The sequence below is a fragment of the Hetaerina americana genome, unplaced genomic scaffold, assembly GCF_022747635.1.
Source record: "Hetaerina americana unplaced genomic scaffold, ioHetAmer1.1.p SCAF_2, whole genome shotgun sequence".
Classification (NCBI taxonomy): Eukaryota; Metazoa; Arthropoda; class Insecta; order Odonata; family Calopterygidae; genus Hetaerina; species Hetaerina americana.
The window spans coordinates 12,784,554-12,807,748 of NW_027286763.1; the positions used below are offsets into that span (position 1 = coordinate 12,784,554).

Consider the following 23,195-nt stretch of genomic DNA (forward strand, 5'->3'; position numbering starts at 1 on the left):
AAAAATAAAAATCGCAAGACAAGATCGGGGAAATAAGGAGGGAGTGGAATCGGTTCAATTTATATGTTTCGCAGAGCTTCTCCAGTTGCGCGGGAGCCGTATGGACGAGCGTCGCCATGTTGCAAGATTATTGGCGTCAGGCAGAATTTAACAAGACAAACTCGGCGAATATAGTTTGCGATACACTTTTGAGTGATTCACCGGTCATTTTGAATCAAATCTTCGACGAGTTTGCGATGTTTATCGCCTGTGGCAGTGATCGGACGTCCGCTGCGCGTTTCATCAACAACTATGGCTTTTCCAGGCTCGCATCCACGATATTTTATAACCCGTCGTTTTACAGTAGACTTATTAACGGCATCGTCACCATAAACAGCCTTTAAACGACGATTAATCTTTGTAGGAGTCACTTTTTTAGCAGTTAAAAATTCGATAGCAGCACGCTGTTGAACTCGCGTTGACAAAGCACTGGAACACGTCTCCATACTTCCGCTTCTCAAAATACACTGGATGAATGTAACGACCTCAAATGTGCACATGCGTGTTGAGTGGAAATGTTACTTCCACATGCTACCTGGAGGGCTTCTGAAGGTCATTTTGTTTATGGTCTACAAGCATGTGTGCGTTAGTTTTCAGCCTACCCTCGTATTTCGCAAATGGTATACGTAAGTAAACTGGAGAGATACGCGACTTATCCGGAAACTGAGGTACAAGCCTCGGACTTCAAATTTATGGGTAGCGAATGGATTGTCAGTGTTAGACAAGGGAATCAGAGGAATCATGTCTATTTTATGCCAGGTCATTTCAATACGCATGTTGAGAGAATGGTAAGTGAGGCTTGCAAAGGGCTGGAGGTATGCGTGGAAGTAGGTGAGGAACTTATCAAATCAATTAGATTTGCAGATTCTCGCATACGCTGTTCGGATTTCTGAGTCGCAGTTTATATGTGCCGCTGTAAAAACCTCTTTCATTTGGGATATACTGTGATTTAACATCAGGTATTAATCCTCATAATTATATTTCCTTAAATTATTTGCCAATAACTATGTCAAATATTTCAAGTAATAGAAATGATGTTGGCTGAAGAGACATGCTTTACGGCTTTTAAGAGTGCAATAATGTTCTACCTAGTGAAACAAGCTGCTAGGAAGCAGTTATTTCATTTCATCTAAGATGTCTAATCCCATTCTGCGTGCCCTAACCTTCATTTAGTCTCACTCGTCCGGAGAGACCTGATGCTCTTGAGTCCTAACCGGAAACTGATTGCCAAATTTTTTCCGACATTCTCTTATTGGTACTCCTAGTCAGGAAATACGGTTGTGTGACTAGTGAATCGCCGTCGTATTGTTCTTGACAGCTTAGCGTCACGTCTGTCATTTAATTCAATAATGTTGAAAGAGTAGAATTGGTGCGGTTCTTCTCCTCTTGAGAATAATTGATGCTGGGCTTTCCTGCTGCCTTTCGAATCGTAATGCTTCTGCAGATGTGAGCGCACGCCACATTTTGCCTTGCCGCCGTCCATCTTCGGATGTCTCTCGCCGGACCGACCTTCGCTCGTATGCGAAGGAGGGGGGGCGGGGGTGCAAACCCCTCCCCCTCATATGCCGGCGACCCATTGTTTTGCGGTATCCTCTCGCCAACTCGGCACCTTAGCAGTATTTCGCAAGATTTCTAGGTCACATTACCTCACGAACGTGTGCAGAATGATAGGACCCCCACGTCCTCTCGAGTGCCTCCGAATATGGTCCAAGTCTGCTTCCTCGTCGAGCACAATTGTTGGTCCCTTTTGTCCCCGAAAAGTCCGTTAGTTTCACGATTTTCATAAAAATTAAATCTATTTTCATAAATTAACTTTAAAAAAACAGTTGATGATCGAATTGATTGGCGCGGGTATTGTATTGTACTAAGCCCAATGAGGGGTGAAATTTACAGATTATCAGGGTAGGGGGGGTGGTACTTAATTTCCTTGTGCTGCCTATGGTTTCCCGGGAATATGTGCTATCCAAAAAATCACACAGCTTGGGTGGAGCTGAGGGTGCCCAGATACATCTCCGGGAATGAAACCCGATCTCTTCAATCAGAAGTCCAACGTACTACCCAAGTACTACTACCTATGCTAATTTTTCGAAATTGGGTACAATTAATTGGGTTGCAGAGATTGGGCTAACCCGGAACTTATACATGTCGCAGGCAGCTCAGGTGGGAGTGGCGGATGGACAGTCCGGATAGGCAGTGTTAGGAAGAGGAGTAAAGCCGGGATGTTCATTATGTGATGCTCAACGTATGCATATATGTGGAGGAAACTAAAGAGGCATGGGAAGAACTGAAAGTAGGAATGAAATTCATTGGGGAATCATCAAATCCGTCAGGTTTACTGATGATCAAGCTTTAGTTTATCAGTCAGCCAAGGGGTTGCAAGCATTGCTGAATGAATTGAAAAGTCATTGCAATGGGTATGGGATGAGAGTAAATTTAAATAAAACAAAGTTTGTGCGGTTTTCGAGAAAGAGAAAGGCCAACGCTGAAATAAGAGGGCGAAAACTTGAGCAGGTGGAACATTTTACGTATCTCGGAAGTGCTTTGGACCAAAATGGTGAAGTTAGTAGGGACTTAAGGAGAAGAATTACTCTAGGCAAAGATGCTTTCACAAGGAAGAGGGAGTTGATGACAGGGACGTTGAGTAAGGATGTTAAGAAAAGACTCGTAAAAACTTTGATATGGAGCGTAGTTGTGTACGGCGCGGAAACATGGTCACTGAAGCAGGAGGTTTGACGTAGATTGGAGGTTTATGAAATGTGAGTGAGGAGAATGATTGGAATTGCGGAAGAAAATGATTCACAGAATAATATGTAGTAAATAAACACAGGTAAAAAATAAAGGCATTTCCGAGCTAATGGATTTGCAAGCTAAAACTAATAATTGATGGAATTCAAAACATTTAAAATGGCATTTATCATTCATTATCCGTTTTTTCTGTCCATGTTAATATAATGGTAGAACATTGAGTTGTTTTCTGTGGCCTTACTAAGCAATGTTAAGATATTGACACCGGCTTTTAATTGACTACCCAATTGGGGCCAGGACTTCCTTCGGGCCGCCTGCCGCTCTCGGCGGCCCATTCAGTGTTCAGGTCATCCGTTTGAATTTCCCAAAACTTTGCCCAGTCACAATCGGATCGTATTGAATATACATTAGATAGATTATTCGTTACATATCTAACATTAAATGCCATTTTGTACTTTTTACCTGTAGGAGTGGGGCGACAATTGAAGTGCTAACTTCTGGCTAAAAGCCGACGGTTTAAAAAATGTTTTTTCCCCAAATAAATTATACTTGTGTGAAGAAGTAATGACGATAAAATATTTCGAGCTGTTATTTGACTCTTTATTCTCAAGGCAAAGTCTTATAAATCATGGAAATCAACATTTGAGCATTATTTATAAGCTATATCATGAGGCTAGTGAATATTTTTGCTCTCCGTGTTTTCAGTGGCGCCATGAAAGAAAATTCTTTGAAAAATATTGGGTAGATTGCATAATAATATTATAAAAACTGTAGTAAGAATTTCATTCCCAGTTAGTTAGGCCATATCTGGAATACGCGGCAGTTATATGTATGCGATCGTTGAGAGAAAATGTCAATTGAAATGATTAAAAGGTGGCGAGAAGGTTCGCCGCCACCGACAGATTCGAGTACTCGTTCTTCTCTTGCACAATACCCGAGCATAAAAAATGGAACCTGAGGGTAATAATACTTATAGACTGAAATTTATTGATTTAGTCAAAAAAACTAATTATTGCATTAAATGTGGGCATGGGTTAATATATGTGAACGAGTGTTTGTGTGTACAAAGAAAATACTATATATTCGTATATGAATTCGTATATTCGAGTATGAACCTACGTTTGTGCTCGCACAGCTTGAGTCGAAATATCCCCCACCACACGCACTCGAGGTAGCTTGCAGTGTTCCTTGAATGTGTCGGTGATAAAAATTTGTTTGTATTAATTTACTTCAGTGCGTATTTCATGCTGACTTCAGTGCACTATTTCTGTTGTTTAGAGTGTAATGGCCCACTTGTCTTCCTCTTCTCAAGCTTAGTTTGGTTGTGCTCATTTCTCTAGGGTGAAATCAACGGTGAAACTCGATCTAAGCAGCACAAGCCTTTATAGAGCCCTAGCACTATTATTTCGTAACCCTTTTTTTAGCTGTGGTCCTTATAATTTGGCAGTGCACGATAATGCTTCTGTAGTGAAACTGGCTCAAAAGTACTAGGGTCAGATGCCAAGGGATTCTGGCTGGAGTTCTAGTCGAAACGATTTGACTTTTGCACTACAAAATTCTAACATTATCATTATTATTTGTAGAATTGTTTTAAAAAATTCTGTTTAGCTTGCCTTTTTAATATTAATCCTCTCAAAGGTGCTTACGGCTCTCGCCGAAACGTGCAGTCGGCCATATCGAGTTCCTTGCCGCAATCGTACGGAATAGTAGCTCCGCTAGCAAACCTATGGCACCGCGGGGTGCGGTGGCTAACGTACTGGCTTCCCAACGTGAGGGCCCAGGTCCAAATCCTGGAGACAACAAATATTTTTCAGCGCTATCCCGATCCCTACTTTAGGCGCTGTGGAGAGCATTTTCAGTGTGTACGATGTCCGTCAGATGGGACATTAAACTGACGACCCCTTGTCGCCTTTCGACAAAATACTTGGCTAATGTCGGCTCTTGGTTTCTCTCTACCCTTCCTTTTCCATAAAAACTACTACCACTGTAGCTCCACTTAAAATATGTCGAATAACATGTCCAGACTTAAGGCCATCCGTTTGATTGTGACTGCAAATCAAATCTACATCCTCGAACCTTTCGGCTCAGAAACTCCGCTATATCTCCTCCTGCTGTGGGACGGTATGTAGGGGGGGGAACGGGCTTCTTAGGCACAAATGTGCGACTCTCCTCTCTCCCATTGATCGGAGGCTTATCTCAGAAAAAGGGACGAGATTGTAAAACTCATTCATTCCTGCCATCTGAGGGTGTCAACCTATTCAGAGGAATAAGAGGGAAAAAATTTTTAAAAAACAGATATTTGCCCTATTTATTGGCAATAGTACGTTTGTGGGGGTGGCCGGAGCAGGGTATTTGGAGGAGCTGTGATGGAGGTGGACTTAATCCTAGAGACGCGGCCGTAATATATGATTTTCAGAGCACCGGATCTTCCTGGGGAATGAGAATGGGGAACTTTTACCACCCCTATCATTATCCCGTTATAATGTGTGACTTTCACACGCCGCACGCGGGGCTAGGCACGCAGCTAGCCTTGCCCTCAACCGTCTAAATAAACCGCCAACATTTCCGATGATAACTGTAACTTGGAATGTGTTTTAATTTTGCACTAATCTTTTCAAAATATTGAGTGATGAAATATTTAAGTTTGCTGAAAAGATTCCATTAAAATGAAAATGAGATTATTCTTAGGGTCTTGAATGTTCTTTGGCGTTGCTTTGTTAAAATTCATTATAAGCAATAATGAAGAATAGATGGTATTTAAGTGGGCACAAATATTTTAATTTATCAGGCAGAGATATCCAATATTATTGGTAATGCCAGTAATGTCAATAGAACGCCATTTATTACAAAACTGGAACTTTCCTTGGAAAGGTAATTAGACGAAGCGCATGCCAGAAGTAGTAACGTGTTTGTCTGGGTTACACTTAAAACCTTCAAGCTGTTGTTATTCAGACATTCATCTACATCTACATCATATCCAGCAAGCTACCTCAAGAGCGTGTGGCGGGGGGTGTTAGGTAACCACCCGTAAAATAGAATAAAACCGCATGCAAAACCTACAAATTTATGCCACTCTACACCCTTTAAAGTCTTATATAATCTTGCAAAAAACCGTTATAACTTACACGCATACAAATACATATACTATCAACTAGCATGCACATGCGCCTACAAATAGACCATGTTTTATATTGTCCTGACTTATTAATTCAATGTATTTACTATATCTAAAATGACTTTGGTTTTTTACTATTGTGATTCCTGATTGTCCGGGGAAAGAACGATTATTTGTATTCATATGTACTGAAATCTATCTCCCTTATCTTATCTTATGTCCTGATCTAGTCAAATAGTGTGGGGCCATAGTAATTCCTTTAGCGTAATTGTTAAACTCGTTTTTTCTGAGCCTTTCTAGAAGTCTCAGTCTCGCTTGCTCATCAAGTCGGTCTTCATGCTCATTCAAGATGTCGTAATCGTTAATCGTGAGATGGAATCACTATTTTACTAATGCCGTGCAAATCAATCATTATAAAACGAAAGTAATGCTGTTCCTAAGAAAGTGTGTGCAAGTTGCATGGCAAGAATTAAACCTTCCCGTATGTAGAAGGCTTTTCAAAGAAAATTGAAAAAGGCATATATATATATATAAATATATATATATATATATATATATATATATATATATATATATATATATATTTTCTATATGTACACGAATAATGTACATATATATACACATATATATATATGTGTATATAATATATACAAATATATAAGGCGTCACGTTACGTAAATAAACACTTGCGAAAAAGAGGGAGCTGATTAATGGGATCCTAAGTACATAATTACGTAAAATAAAGATTATTGAGAACCGAACATTGATCTAAGCTTTATACGGATAAAAACAAGATTTTTGAAGCAGGAGGATAAGCTAGGATTCGGACTTTAAAATGTGGTTGAGTGGACCAGGATGGAGGAAATAAAATGGACCAAAAGAATGCAAAGGATGAAGTTCTGGTCATGGAAGATGAGGAGAGAAGATGTTTGGTTTAAATTCGAAGAAAGCAGAACGAGTGGGTTCGAGAGATAGCGAGGGATACATTGGATGCTTGGGTTTGCCAATTATGAAGGGGGGGATGTTGGGTTTAGTCAGGTAGAGGGAGGAATGGATAAGAGACATTTTGGAAATCATGAAGGGAGCTAAGAAGTTTATGTATACGATGTCCACTTGGACGCGAGCTGGTAGTGTTTGGTTTACGAAGTGTGGCTTAGAAGCGTAGCGTCGATTGGCCGAATCAATCTTTCAGTATTCTGAGTACTGTTCTGCCCTCGTGGGATGCGTCGCTCATAGTATATTTAAATTGAGTAAAATTCGAGTATTTTTTAGCAGTTAGCGTTGATTTAGGTGCTGCTGGTGTGACTTATTATTTTTCAAACATAACAGTTTCAGACTTAACTTTGTGGAATTTCTTCATGGTGAGAGTAGAAAAAGAAACTTTGCACTTCCATTTAAGGTTGTGGAAGTGCAAAGTTTATTTTTCTACCCTCATTATTATTTTTCAGTTCCCAGTTCTGTTTCAGGGTGTTTCTTTTTTTATATCTTGCCATTCAGAAATATTCCTCTACCCCAAAGTGTCGCCCTTCACCGTTCACCTTCGAGGAGTTGCCATCGCATGTGCGATTTGAATACTCACTTCGAATCGATTCATTTGCATTGTGCGAAAAGACGTGATCTCAATATCAGAGTTGTTACATACTTGGCGGCCCCGTGAGGGTTCGTGTGGGGTGGGGAGGGGGGTGACGGCGCGGCGGCGGGGGGGGGGGCGCACCCCCTTGGCTGGCCCCTTTGGGAGATTTGAATCTGGAATTCGCATCCTCAATAGAGATTCCCACGGTTGCATTGTTGTGAGGCGAGGGAGAAGAGAATGCCGGGGTTGGCGTGAGCGTGGTAAAGCGATGCTCTTCATCTGGTGTGACGTAACATTTGCGAATGGGCGGAACGGGAGCCCGTTGCTCAGAACACCCGATCGATTCACGAGATTTCTGCAACCAGTGACATTGGGAATAAGAGACTCACGAAACTGCCTCCAGTGAAACTTAGACACCAGTGTGGAGTAATAGAACACCCGCTGTCTTCGAAAAACATAGTTCAGGGTGCATTCCAAAAGTAATGCAAAATGAATTTCCCTTGCCTTGCCACAACGCGCTACGAGTCTACGAGTTTCTGGCCAAATACTAGGTGCCAACGCTGCCTCACCACCCCCTATAGTCCTAACGTCGCCACAGCAAACTTCATTTTGTTCCCTCGGATTAAGGCAGCCCTGAAAGGTACACGTTTTTCGTCCAAATAAGGGAACCAATCAGCCGTGACGAAGATCTTGCCAGAGGTCCCCAAAGACGCCTATCAGGGCGGGTACTGGTCATGGCAGAGACACTGGAAAAAATGTGTAGATGCTCAAGGACAGCACTTTGAAGAATTTTTAGTGTTCATGGAAATATGTTCAATAAATTACATTAAAAAATAATTACTTTGCTTTCGGAATTTATCTCCCTCTTGATTCTTCTCCTCCATCTCCTGCCTGTTTTCAATCGCGAGAACGGGACCATTTCCATCTCAGGTAACTTCAAATTAAAAGGAGCTCTCCTCTCTCGCCCTCTTCCCGAGGGCACAACTCCAACCGTCATCTGGCGACCCGAAAATCCTACGAACATACTACCCTTTCCAGCAGTGGCTAAATATTTGGTGAGGCGGCTTTTCAGCTTTCACTCCTGCCCTCTAACTTCATTTGAATCCCCCTTTCTCCCCTTCGAGCAATCTGATATCGATTCCTTGTGAAGGCTTTCGCGGTGGGCGACTAATGGGGATCCAATTCTTCCGGGATGAACTCAGCGTCGGCCCATATTACCTGGACAACAGTTCCGCCGGCGCTGCAGTCGGAGTCTTCGGCTCAAAAGTGCTTGATGCTGGTTTTTTGCCCGTCTTGTATGCCTCTCTCCTCTGACCAGGTGCGCCAAATACAACATATGTAGTTACGCGGCAGAACTGTGTCACGAGGACATCTGACCTCCTCTGCAACGCTAAAGACCCACTCCCAAAAGAAATTCAAAGTGGTGTTTGTGAGGTGAAATGTAGCCGTGGAGGTTCCTGCATTGGACCGCGGCACTAAAATGTTGCTTACGGAAACATCAGAGAGGTCGACGAGGAATAGACAGCCGCGCCTCTCTGCCATTACAGAGCACACCTGGACTGGACCAACCCACAACATTGACTTCGGAAACGCTGAAATAATGGTAAAAGAAAGCTCTTACTTCCCGCGACTCATTTCAAAAGCCATAGAAATCCACAAAACATCAAACAAATGCAATACAGAAGACGGCTACATGCTTTCCAGCACCTGGAAATGCGTTTTAAACCTGAGAACACTCGAGTGGATGGGTTATCAATTGGCCAATCAGGGCGTAATTGGGTAGAGGGGGAAGTATATGAGTATAAGATGGGAAAAAACCAGCGGTTATGAAGAATGGTATGATAGCCGGGACGACTCTTACTAACCACATTGCTGCCTCTCTTCAACATCTCAGCTCATCTTCCTCGTATTCAATCAGGAGTAAATGAATATTACTTAAATTTTCATTGGGGATCGAGATGGTGCGGTGGCTATCATACTGGCTTCCCTCACAAAGGGCCCGGGTTCAAATCCCGGCGGGGTTGAATATTTTTCAGTGGTTCACAAAAAATTAGAAGAGTACTAGAAGAGTCATTAGAAGAGTACTAAGTAAATTTGTTTAAAAGGTCAAAGAGAAATGTGATCTTTTACTGGTTAGTCCTCATTTAGAACATGCTGCAAGTACGAGAATATGGGATCCTCACGAAGTTGGATTGATTACCGAATTGGATCACGGCTGGCTTCCCACCCAGGGGGCCCGGGTTAAAATCCCCGCCCTCAGGGGCCCAATGTTGACAATGTTTCAGAGGTATCTCGATCCCTACTTGATGTGTTTTGTGGAGGGCACTTTGAGGGAGTACGCCGTCCGTCGGATGGAACGTTAAGCTGCGGACCCCTTGGCGCCTTTCGTAAAGAGTAGGCTAATGCCGACGCTGGGTTTCTCTCCACCCTTCATCCTTTCCTGTCCACCCCTTACGTCACAAATGACCTCAGCTGTCCGTCGCCTCCCCTAAATACTACTACTTAAATTTACATTGAAATAAATAAAAATAGATAAAATAATAATTCAGCATTAAAACTAAAAAAAAATAGTATCAAAAAAGAAATATATTCAGGAAAAATAAATAAAAAAGAAGAATCAATAAAAAATCCATAATTGTGGGTAATTTCAATTTTAGACGGGCGTCGACTCCACAGTTTTACGACACCGGGAGTGGTTTGTACGTAAGTTTCCTTTTCACGCAAACACCATATATACAACCGTCACGTTCCAGGAATGTCATGTTTTTATTTGTAAATTGACCGCTAAGAGCGAGTCCTACTCATCGGTACGGCTTAAGCAAGCCATTCACACCTAGGGAGTCAATGACTGGTACTGCCAAAGCGGTTATGAAGAAGCGCTGACTCTTCGACGGTGGAAAACATCAGCGCACCAGTGTCTAGTGTCATGTGCACATCACACAGTGTCCAGTGACTTTATTATAAATATTTTAATTAAGTGTTTTGGTTTGCTGTTACAATATATTACGTTATATTTTACGCATTGCTACAACCTTCACCGTTTCTTCTTCTTACATCTTTAGTTATGTTTTATTCTTCTGGTGGCCTGATGGAGGTTTTTCGAGTTTCCCTCCGTCAGCGGGTGAATACGTACCTGGCCGATGCCGCTCCCGTCGACCTGTTAAAAGGTTTTTCCCGCCTCTTCCGCTTCATCTTTTTCTCTATTCTTTTTGTTATTATTCTACCCCGAAGAGGAGCTTATCCTAAAACGGTGCTTCTGTTATGTTATTATTATTTGCTTCAGAGTTTATCACTTCTTTCGCTGTACATATGTGGTAAATAATGGAAATAAATCCTATAAAATCGAAATCAGCGGTTATTACCTGTTTACCGCACCCCTTGAACGAATATCGGATCTTAATAGGCTTCGGCAGGTGATAGTGGGGTAATTGAAATGTTGTCTGGATAAATAATAACTGTTTGCACCGTGCCTCAACGTAATTTTAATCCAAACTAATGAGGCTCCGGCCTATAACGGGTATTTATTATTCTCTGATTGGTGACTTTCAAATATCAGTGAGCTTGTAAAATATTGATTATTAAACATTCAAATAAATAACCTTTAAATCGAATCAGCATCAAGCCCTTCTGACCAGGAGGCGTCGACTGCAAACGCGGGCGAAACTGTTGTCCCAAAGCAATGTTGACCGACGCGGAGTAAACCTCAGAAGACTTTGATCTTTGATTTGAGGTGCATTGCACGCCACGTAGACATTTCATCTAAATGCCGGAGTGATTAGCAAAATCTTTCATTAGAAGTAATCCACTCAGCGGCAAAGCGTGCGTTTCGAGCCAGGGTGAAGCTTCAGCCAGTAAAATACAGAAGAAAACTTTCGGCATTTTATCCTTGTGTCATTTTGCACGTGAAACTCGTTGGAAAAATCACCTTCTTGCGGTATCGCTAGGCTATGTACCTTATGTTTGGAAGTTCAATCGATACAATCATTATTTAGTTATTCAAAGAAATAGTTTACGTTATTTTTTGTATCAAAGATCTACTCTTCCATCATTTCTGGCGCAAATCGCTCTCACATCACAAAGGAACGATCGCCCCGACGTGGGTCATTGAGGCATTTTCAATTCCAAAATAAGATCGAAATGACGCCCTCTCCTGGCCTTGAGTGTTCCGTGGCCGTGTCCAGAGAGTCTTCTTACAAAGAGAAGGTTTTTATAGCTAATGGCCAGCCTTATAGATGGGAAAGACGTCTTTGAGGCAATCCGCAAATACGCAATCTTCAATAAAACTTAGAAAACGAAAACAGGCGCCATAGCCTTGCTTTAATCTTTAAGAATTGAAATTTGTTTTTTAATATTTTAAACTGATTTCAATCTCTAAAATTATTTACAATAATTTTTTTATGCTGGAGGCTGGTATGAAAATTGGTGGGTAATTCATTGAATAATTTAGTTTTGCTAATGATCAAGCCCTAGTCCCTCAGTCAGCTAAGGGGTTACAAACATGCTGACCGCATTGGAAGGTCAGGGCGATAGGTTTGAGATGAGAATATATGCAAACAAAACAAAGTGTTGCAGTTTTCAAGAAACAGAAAGGATAAGTAAAATGTTAAAATACGAATTCATTAGTTGGAGCAAGTGGAATGTTTTGTCTATCTTGGAAGTGTTCTGGACAAAAAATGGTCAAAGTAGTAGTGATGTAAGGAGAACAATTACATTAAGCAAAGAAGCCTTCACAAGGGGGAAGGAATTTTTTACAGGAATGTTGATAAACCAGGCTAAGAAACAACTCATTGAAACTCTATTTTGCAGCGTATTTGTGTACGACGCGGAAACATGGTAATTGAAGCAAGTTGGTAGATATGGATTGGTAGCTTTTGAAATGTGGGCGTGGAGGAAGATGGAGAAGGTGAAGTGGACAGAAAGGAAAACAAATGAAGAATTGCTAGGCTTGGTGGGGGAGGATAGAGAATTGTTGGGATAAATCCAAAGGAAATAGGGGAAAGATAGATGCAGAGCATTTTCATTGGGAATTTTATGTTGAAGACTGTAATAGAGTGGATGACTTAAGACAAACGAGGAAGGGGTAAGAATAAAAATTTTAGTTGGAAGAACGGAGGAAGGAAGTATGTGAAGTTGGAGAGGAACTTACTTTAGTGTCCGATGTCAGGTTTTGTTTTTTGTCAGGAGAGGCTAGAAAATGTATTACTGTACAATTCTATAGGCTGTGTCCATCCAAAACCTATATTAACAGGCATAAAACGAAAAATAATCATAATAAGTTGGTCGGTGTCTTTATTTTTTGTTTTTGTCATCAAAATCGTAATATTGCTATTTTATTATGTGTCTATTCTTTTCTTTGCCCCGAGATAGCAACACGAACCATTCTTTTTGCTGTAGGAAATAACGGTCCCATAGAATTAATCGATCTTTCTCCAAAAGTTGCAAAAGTCTACTGTGAGGTTCATTAGATTAAGAGATAATTTTATTTATCAACGCTATTACTTCAAGCAGTTCACACCTGAGATGTTGTTCTAAGGAATTTCAATTACAAATCAGACTGAGGAAATACAGAAATAGAAATGAAACATTGAAATACGATTCCGATCAGGAATGTGGTGTTGATTATGAGAGGCAGAGTATCCTCGAGACGGTTACCGGGGGGAGTCCTATCCGGGAGGAGGGACGATGGCCGGGAACTAAGTCCGAGGTCCCCAAGAAGGGACGCGAGATATGGCGTTGAAACCAAGAGACTTAGGAAATAAAATCACGGATTCGAATATTATTCTCTGGTTTTGTGTAGACCTACGCTTTGTACCTGCTCCCTCATTTTTGGTTATTTTAATATTTGTTCCATCGAGATTTTGGCCAATCTCTATTCAGAGGTTTTTGAGCAACCGCTCACAATATCATCGTTTTCCCACACAATCACTGTATCAATTAAATGTCGGTATGGCAAATTCGCACTGCAAACATACTGTTGCTATGCTTGGTAATGAACTTTGAGATTTAGACAATGAGTTTTGAGAAAGATAATGTTGCAATTTTGTCGTCTGTAGAATGAATTTATTAATAAGTTTCTTTTATCTCAAACATTGACGGGGATCGAGATGGTGCGGCGGCTAACGTACTGCCTTCCCACCCTGAGGGCGCGGGTTCAAATCCCGACGGGGATCGAGATGGTGCGGCGGCTAACGTACTGGCTTCCCACCCTGAGGGCGCGGGTTCAAATCCCGGCGGTGTTGAATATTTTTCAGAGGTATCTCGATCCCTACTTGAGGTGCTTTGTGGAGGGCACTTTGAGTGAGTACGCCGTCCGTCGGATGGGACGTTAAACTGCGGACCCCGTGGCGCCGTTCGTAAAGAGTAGGCTAATGCCGACGCCGGGTTTCTCTCCACCCTTCATCCTTTTCTGTCCATCCCCTATGGCGCAAATGACCTCAGCTGTCGGTCGCCTCCCCTCAAAACTACTACTACTACTCAAACATTGACGTTAGACCAAACACGTTCTTTAAAAGTGGTTTAAAATTGGTAACGATACCTTCTGAGTTTTGAGTTACTAGTCTATTAGGTTTGTATAAAAAGTATCGGTAACATTTTTTTCCTTCCGTGTATGTGTGAAGTGCTGAATTCAGGCCGTCGGTTAAGTGTGCACTTGATTGCAGATCGTATTTCCATTGGTAAGGCAGTGAGTGACAGTGCACACACCATCATCACTGAAAATTTGGCGAAGAGAAAGACCTAAAGCGCTAAACTCGTCCTCCCGAAGGTCTTTGAGCGGTCGACCAAAAGCTGAGTTGAGTGTCTGCTCGCGAAGAACTCCTGCAACGGTATCGCGACGATTCCCCAACCCCCTCATAGTCCCAACATGGCACCAGCTGGCTATATTCTATTCCCAAAAGTGAAATCTCCCCTCAAAGGACACCACCACGGGACCCTAAGTGTCGTCAAAGAAGCTTACCCTTGAGGACTCTCCGGAATCCGCCTAACAGGGAACCTTCGAGTCGAGGAAAAGCCGCAAGGGTAAAAGTGTGTCGACGCTCAAGGGATGATACACTTTGAAGAATTTTGAGACATTATAGCAACGTCTGAAATCTATTTTTTCGAAATTTTCTCGACACTTTTAATTCAAACCATGCATATAAGGTCCGTATTTTCGGTGGACGATAAAAAAATTATTTCAGAAAAACCTCGCTGTCCTCTACTTCTATAAGGTAACCTTAAATCTCAAGGAATATAGATGCCGTAGTACTTTCAAATATGTGCTCCATATTCGATCTTTAGTTTCCCATCCGCATCGACACAATACTCCGTAATCCGCCGCCGGAGCGTGGGGCGGGGGATGTTAGGGCACCAATCGAACGTACAGGGTTATAAGTTTAATCATGCCCTTAAATATATGAGTGTGAATAGGCTAGTGTGTGAATACTTGAGTTTTCATGCTTTGCGGCAATTTAATGTGATCATACGTATGTACGAGGGTCATCCGGAAAGTAGTACCCGTTCGTGCCGCATGAAGTGCTGACGACGCGAGTAGCCGCTGGACGAGGTCAGATAGCTTCAGTGGCTTGTCTGCCTTCTCTGAGCCAAGTTGCGTGACGCTAGCATTGCCTGTGTTGTTTCTGTGATTGTTTACAATGTTTAAAAAAATTGAGAACGCCGCCAGTTGTGAAGTGAGGGCAGTGATTAAATTCCTCAATGCAAGAAACGTTCGCCCATGTGATATTCATCGCCAATTAAAGGAGGTGTATGGAGACAATGTAATGGACGAGTCGTCTGTTCGGCGGTGGTGTCGCAACTTCAACATGGGGAGGGGGAACACACACGACGATGAGCGTTCGGAGAGACCGTCTGTCATTACAGACCAACTGGTGAGCTCAGTTGACGAATTCGTGAGGAACGATCGGCGCGTCACAATTGATGACATCTGTGAGCATTTTCCCAATGTTTCTCGAACAATTGTTCATGAAATTGTTAAACACCATCTGCATTATGCAAAAATTTGTGCAAGATGGGTCCCTCGCGTATCTCAATGAGCTGGCGGCGAAGGACTATGCAGCAGGAATACAGAAACTTGTCACACGTTATGACAAATGCCTTAATTTGCTTGGAGATTATGTTGAGAAGTAGTTTAAAGTATCCTCTTTCAAATAAAATTTTTTATGTTTGTTAATATTTACTTTTGTCTTTTTATTTCACGAACGGGTACTACTTTCCGGATGACCCTCGTATATGGTCTGACATTGGTTTTTGCTTTAAGTGGGATTGAATTTGCACGTATTGCGGATACCGTTATTATGTTTTTTTTTGCCGCAGACTGTACCTAATCCGATAAGTGTTAAGAAATGTTCATTGTTATTATTTCCCCTGAATAAAACCTACTACCAGCTACACTACGTGTGGGTCACATACGTAGGTTTGTTTCACGGAAGTTGAGGCGTTAGGCGTAATTCTATATTCCACCATTCACTGCCCAACGTGTGTTTTCACTAGAGTGTCACTTAACTTCGAGGTAAGATGGAGCCTTCAGGGTCTCAAGATGTTGGATTCATGACCTCCAGTTATTAGCAAATTGAGTTATACATAGTGCTATCAGGGGCTCCTGTATTTTGCATAAGGGTTTCGTATGTCGCAGTGCCCCATATATTAAGTCTGTGGCTCTGAAAATGTTGACATTTGAAATTACTTCACTTTTCTGCATTAACATTATGTCTGACATTTTTTGACTTCGAGGTCCATTATTTTCCTAAACGCCGCTTCATGTTCTCATTTTACACACTCGGCTAATTACATGATTAATCATATTTTATCATAGTGTAACTTCTAATCAATAGTTCCAAAATATCAATTTAAGTGCAATGATGAATCAATACACGATATAAGTTTATCGGTCTCTGATTTAAATCGAAATATAAATAGCCGAGATGAAAGATGCGCGTTTTAAGTAGACGCTGCAGATATATCAAGACATAGTGTGTGGATATTTGAAGTACAAGCTCAGTGAAGTAGATGGTTTCCTGGAGAAAATTTGGAATCGTGTGTGTTTCATTATCCTACGACTCTGAGGAGGCAACAGCAGCAGCCCCCCGCGGCAGCAGGCTTTGTCCGGGTCTGGCGTTCCGGCACGCCCTCCCCGAGGCGGCGAGCGCTACATCCGAGGGGATCTCGATTCCACCAAATCCCTCACCCCTCTCTCAAGAGGCGGTCGTCTCACGCCACTCCAGGCGGATGCGAGCAGCTCGGCTGGAAAGTAGGTGGTCAGGTCGCTCCCCCTCTCCAGCACCACGCTCTTCCCTCTCTTCCCCCCCTTTGGACCCCACCTCCCCCACCGGTACGCACACACGCGCCGGATCCAATGCACGCACTGAAAATGGGCACACACATACACACGCACACGGCTACTCCCCGACCGCAGCCTTAGCGTTCGGTGGACACTTCAGTGCGGAGATTGCCACTTCGGTCCGATTTTCTTGAAGATTGAATCTTTTCAACCGATCTTGAATCATTTCCGATATTTCAAAACCAATTTATATTTGAATCGATTCAATCGCATCCGCGCTCAATGACAGCGATTCGTCCGATCTCCAAGCGCATGCGTAATTTTCTAAATATACATATTGCTCCCCGGCAGAGGAAATAAAAATAGGACGTACATTACCACTTCAAAACATGGCATGAAGCGGAAAATTTCACGGAGTGAAATAATACTGCTGAAACTAATAAAAAAAATCGGAAATCTCAAGGAAATGTTCGACAGCAGAAGGGTTTACGCTTAACGAATACCTGAGCTAAACTTGCAGAAAATATGAATCGTCATAGCTCATACGGATATTTTTTTATAGTCCTCGGTATTATTTTAATATAAAAAGTATGCTCTTTAATACAGCATTTATGAAGAACATTTTGCGTGATAGTGGAGGAGCTACCATTTTCAACCTTGAAATCACCCAATGAATTGTTGTCTCTGGCTCACTGGCGTGGTACATAAAGCCTTCAATGAAGTGAATGCTAATAGAAACGCAGAGAAAGGATGAAATATATTTCTAAAATAAAAACGAGCATGAATGAAGTACGTGAAATGATATAAAGGGGCACAGAGTTGATCAATTCAGGCGTCTCGTTACACTCCGAAATTCTAGGGGCTTTAAAGAAATAAGATGTTGCGACGAAATACCGTACATTCAATGTCACAGGACTTCGTAGTCGTGCGCAACGCGCCACAATTCACGAGGTTAAAACCATCTTTTTAAACACTAGGGTGTTTACCTTGGACAAATTCAAAGAACTACGGGAAATGCTGGGACAGTAACTTTTAAAGAGTCATCCTGCTCATTTTAAAGCACAAGAGTGTGCTTTAAAATGCAAACAATTCTGGGTGTAAAACTCATTCGCCTTGATCGGGATTGGAACTCAGTTCCCTCGGTATCCGATCGAGTGATTAAACCAGATAAGCTACCTAGGCGTCCTGTCGCACTACGAAATTTGGCACTCGGCCGGACTGCCAAGGGCGAGACCCCTTGGATCCATGGAACTTGAGGCTAACTACTTCATTTCTAATAACATTTGGTTTCGTTGACATAATTATTCTACGATTGAGATACGCGAGGGACCCATCTTGCACAAATTTTTGCATAATGCAGATGGTGTTTAACAATTTCATGAACAATTGTTCGAGAAACATTGGGAAAATGCTCACAGATGTCATCAATTGTGACGCGCCGATCGTTCCTCACGAATTCGTCAACTGAGCTCACCAGTTGGTCTGTAATGACAGACGGTCTCCCCGAACGCTCATCGTCGTGTGTGTTCCCCCTCCCCATGTTGAAGTTGCGACACCACCGCCGAACAGACGACTCGTCCATTACATTGTCTCCATACACCTCCTTTAATTGGCGATGAATATCACATGGGCGAACGTTTCTTGCATTGAGGAATTTAATCACTGCCCTCACTTCACAACTGGCGGCGTTCTCAATTCTTTTAAACATTGTAAACAATCACAGAAACAACACAGGCAATGCTAGCGTCACGCAACTTGGCTCAGAGAAGGCAGACAAGCCACTGAAGCTATCTGACCTCGTCCAGCGGCTACTCGCGTCGTCAGCACTTCATGCGGCACGAACGGGTACTACTTTCCGGATGACCCTCGTACTTATCAAATGTTAAGGAAAAACTAAATCCAATTAAAAGTATAAGATGAGCATGAAAAGGTAATTAAGACCTCTTCTCAAATATATATCAAAAGAGTTTTTTAATGTTTATATCCTTCCGTTATGATTATTGTTTAATTTTATTGATTTCTCTAATACTTACGTGATGATCTACATCATAAATTGTTTTGTAAGTACTTGCATTCTCTGCAACCGAGGGTCCTGCAACAATTCCTTTGGAAAAAAAGAAAAATTAAACCATAAAAATTTTAATTGCTCCACATAATTCTCTTTTAGCTTGATATACGTTTCCCAGCGTTTCTCCGACTTTTTTAAGACGCACAAAAAGTAGGATTTCGGAAGGTCTTCAAAAACAGGCATATATGTATATATGTCGTCGATGGCCTCGTCTGACGTGGACATTGTATTTTTCCACGGAGCCTTTTCTTCTAGTCTGGAAATAAAAAAATATCACTGAGGGCCAAATCTGGTGAACACGAGTGATGTTGTAATAACTCTCACTTTTCATTCCATTATTTTCACTAAAGAAACTACGCAATTGACCACCTGTGCATTACCTTAATGGAAGAATGAATTTCACACGCCGTATATGGCTTATGGGTGAGCTCTGCCCATCACCTACCAAACCGACCTTCGCGTGGATTACTGAGTTTATGGCTTAGGTACCTGGTGTAAAGCGATATTCAAATTTGTTCTCGATTAAGCATTTTGTGGGAATGAACTAAATGAAATCATCACTAAGGTATGTTAATTTAAATACGATCTATTCCGCTCCAGGTCCTCCAGATGATGAAGGAGGTGGCTGAAGACGAGGACGACGACTCCAGCGACATCTCCGGTTACCACTCCGACTCGGACTCCGCCATCATGATGTCCGGGAATTCGCCGTTCATCAGCAAGAGGGCGCGCTACAACTTCCTCACCAGATCCAGTGAGTTCTTTGCCTCTCCTTCTCTCTCGCCTCTCCTTGTCCTCGAGATCACTTACGAACAGTCGCAATGGATGTCCTTCTTCTTCCTTATAATAACCCCACTCGCGAGTCAGGGTTCCTTATAGAATTGAAAGGAGGCGGGCGGCTGAAATATTCGAAACATTTATGTTGTTCGGATACCCTGTGGGGATCATTTTAGTGTTGTTTTGGCATGAGCAGCCATTGCCTCTGCCTGGAGGAATGTTCAACTGGTTTCTGCTTCCCAGCCGCACTCGGGAAGGACACGCACCCTTGTGGCTGGGAGGAGGAGGTGGAGAGCTACCCCCGAAGTATCCCGAGCTGTTCAACTAGCGTGCTAGCATAGTCGAACCCTACACGAGCCTTACAGTGAGGCAGCCGAATGTTCTCCCATGAACACTCACGAGTTCTCATGGGAGAACATTCGGTAGCCTCCCGGTAAGGTGTATTGTATTGCTATTCGGGAGACGTTCTAAGTCTTCACATCATGATAAAACCGAAGAATGAAAACCTTTTCCCGTTACTAAATATTCACATGGTTTTTTGCTATAAAATAATATTTTGCATATATGCTACAAATGAAAGGGGCGAATGGTTAAAGGCTTTGAAGCAGTTCAAAATCATTCAACGCATCAAGGAAGGGATGAAAACGGGATAGCCGAGACCGTAAACTTGGTTGAAACAAGGTTGAAAAGGGTGTGGGGGAAAAACAAAGTTACAAGTAAGGGGTGAACACACACCAGGTCACGTGGGTGTGTTTAAGAAACAGTGACCCGTGTATACCTGAATCACATACCAAAAAGTTAAAATAAATAATAAAATTTAAAGCAAACTTACAGCCACTCGATCACTAGGGTGTGTTAAGGAATAACAGCACTCCCGTAAATCGCATTCACATACACACTCAGGGTTTTCAAGCATTCCTCCTATGACAGTAACCTGCTAATCACACAGATACAAGCCAAATTATAAAACAATTGTAGCGAAACAGAACGAATTTACATAAATAAGCAATCACTCTGGTGTGTTAGACCTTTGTGAATCGCATTTACACACACACTCAGGGTCTGTAATTATCCCTACTTTGTCAGTGGCCACCTAGATGAATACAAAATAACAAAACAGATGTGCGCACGCTTTCGCTCATTCACTCAATCCCTAAGGTGTGTCTTATCCGAAAACAGTGACCTTTGCGATTCACAAGTACTCACTCGTTCAGGGTTTACCAGGATTCCTCCTAAGCCACTGACCCGTCAATCACACAGAAGTAACAAACGAAACAGAATGAATGTACGTAAACATACAATTACTCAATCACTCGGGTGTATGAGACCTTTGTGAATCGTACACACCCACTCCTTCAGGGTTTACAAGAATTCCTCCAATGTCAGGTACCCGTCCATCACACAAGCACAAACAAAAATTAGGAAGTAGGAATCAGGGATGGGTAAGTGCCTAGAGAAAACCTGCAGGTAATGAAGGGAGCTTATCGAAAGATGTGAATTTCATCAGTTATTCGCCGCTTTCAAGGAAAACTTTAACAATCCGCCCCAAAATCTCACATTCCCACATTTAAATACATTAAAATGACACATTCCCACAATTACTTTTAAATTTAAAAAAGTGCGTATTGATGATTTTTTTGGAAAATGAGCAATTCCCTCCCGAACGCCTACTGCATCAGAAACACCGAAATGAGAAGTGAAGACTCGAGTTACCCTCGCTCACGACCACTCTTGGGTGAAACATTAACGAGGAATGTGTGGAGAAGCTAACAAAAAATTAAGATTTATTAGAATAATATTGGGGAAATGCGATGAAAAGGTTTAAGAGTAGTGTTATCTGTCGTTGGTTATCATTAAGAAAAGAAATACTTTCCATATATATGTTATTAAACACGACCTAGGCTTCCACTTACAAAGTCATCATCAGGTGAAAAAGGTTTGCAAGTCGAAACCTCGGACGTGTTTAATAAAAAATATGTGTGGAATAACTAAGTATTTATTATCCGAAATGAATCGCTTCCACAAAGTGACGCCTCAAACCATTCCATTCATCATTAAGAATACGCTGCAAGCATATGTTATGGGAACCTCATGAAGTTGGATTGATTGCCGCATGGGACCGCGTGCAGCGTAGAGGAGCTGGATTAGTAAAACGTTGCAATGATAAACTTTGTAGCGTATCGGAAATATTAGAGCAGCTAGGTTGGGAATCAATCTCGGAGCGAAGGCCAAATTGCGGATTACATGTCTTGCATAAACTAGGACGCATCTTTAGCGATAATGTTGAAAATATACTAATAGCCCCATCGTACTACAGTAGGAGAGATCATGTGAATAAAAGTCGAGAAATCATTTTTCCACAAACGATAAGGGATCAGAATAACCTTATCAGATTAATGACTATCAGAATGTCTTGTATGTAATCACTCCATGCCACACATCAAAGCGGTGGCAAGCAGGGTATGTATATAAAGTAAATATAAATTATCCCTCCAACTCCCTTTTAGATAATATCTGTTTTCCGAAATTCCCCCTACTTATCCTTTCTTTCCTTCCCCGTCGGCCAGCCAAACACATTCTTGTTGTACCTGTTGATGATTTAGTGACGCCGATACGCTTCGTGAATTCTCATAAAATTGTGGTATATAAGTGCTGACCTGAGTTCTTTATTCTTACATGCATAGCTCTTAAGAGCACGTAATTTAAAATGGCTAAAATATCAATAATTAATTGAGTGTATCTTTTCAAAAATTTTCCTTTGCGAAAGATATTTGGCATACGACGTCTTATCTTGATATTCTCCTGAATTCTACACCAATATTGATATCTAGAGTGTAAATTTTATTTCCGTAAATGAATAAAAAGATTAATTCGGATACGAATTAGTCCAAAACTCGTATGTAGGTAACACTTCATCAGTTGTGCTCCACTGAAATGCCATAATTACTCTCAGAATCACTTTTTGGTAATTTTCCACAATTACGCTATTCTAAACTTCCTTATCTACCCCGGCATGAAAGCATCTTCGGGAACGCTAAATGGAGGAATTAACATGATCAAAAGGGAAAAATGATCTTCAAAATTACTCTCAATTGTTAATCACTTACGAAAACTTTTTCAATTGAGGATCAGGAAATTTTCTACCATATATCCTTGTTCCTGACATAGAGTACATCTACGAAATAACAATTTACAGTTAGCTATGCTGTCCGAACTATTAACAAAATCTATTAGTAACACCTTGTACATGCAGAATGAATGTAACAATGTATTTTGTTGCACATATAATTATAATGAGGAAATATTTACAACCTACATCGATTTTTATAATTGGTATCTTACAATCTAAGGCAGATTTTACATGGATACAAAATTAGTACCCCTAAATTTCTTATTCTTGCCTAAACCAAAACCTAGCACTGCAGTGACTCCTTCTCCAAGTCTGAATACTTCCTTCCTCCCTTCATCCCGTCCAGCATCCCTATCCTGTTCCTGCCCTTTCCTCGTTTGCCAAGCAGTCTTTACAGTCTTCAGCATCCCACTGCAGATCAATACATAACGCCATTCATCCATTTTTCCTGCCTCCTTTAGTTTTCTCCCAAAT

General features: G+C 41.7%; 1 protein-coding gene across 1 annotated transcript in view; it reads left to right on the forward strand.

The window, feature by feature from the left end:
* Positions 1–23,195, forward strand: part of LOC139687552 (uncharacterized) — a 135,568-nt gene that overhangs the window by 90,259 nt on the left and 22,114 nt on the right. Inside the window, exon 8 of the mRNA XM_071584764.1 lies at positions 19,415–19,568. Coding sequence (XP_071440865.1) covers positions 19,415–19,568 — 154 coding nt within the window. The remainder of the gene's footprint in view (positions 1–19,414; positions 19,569–23,195) is intronic.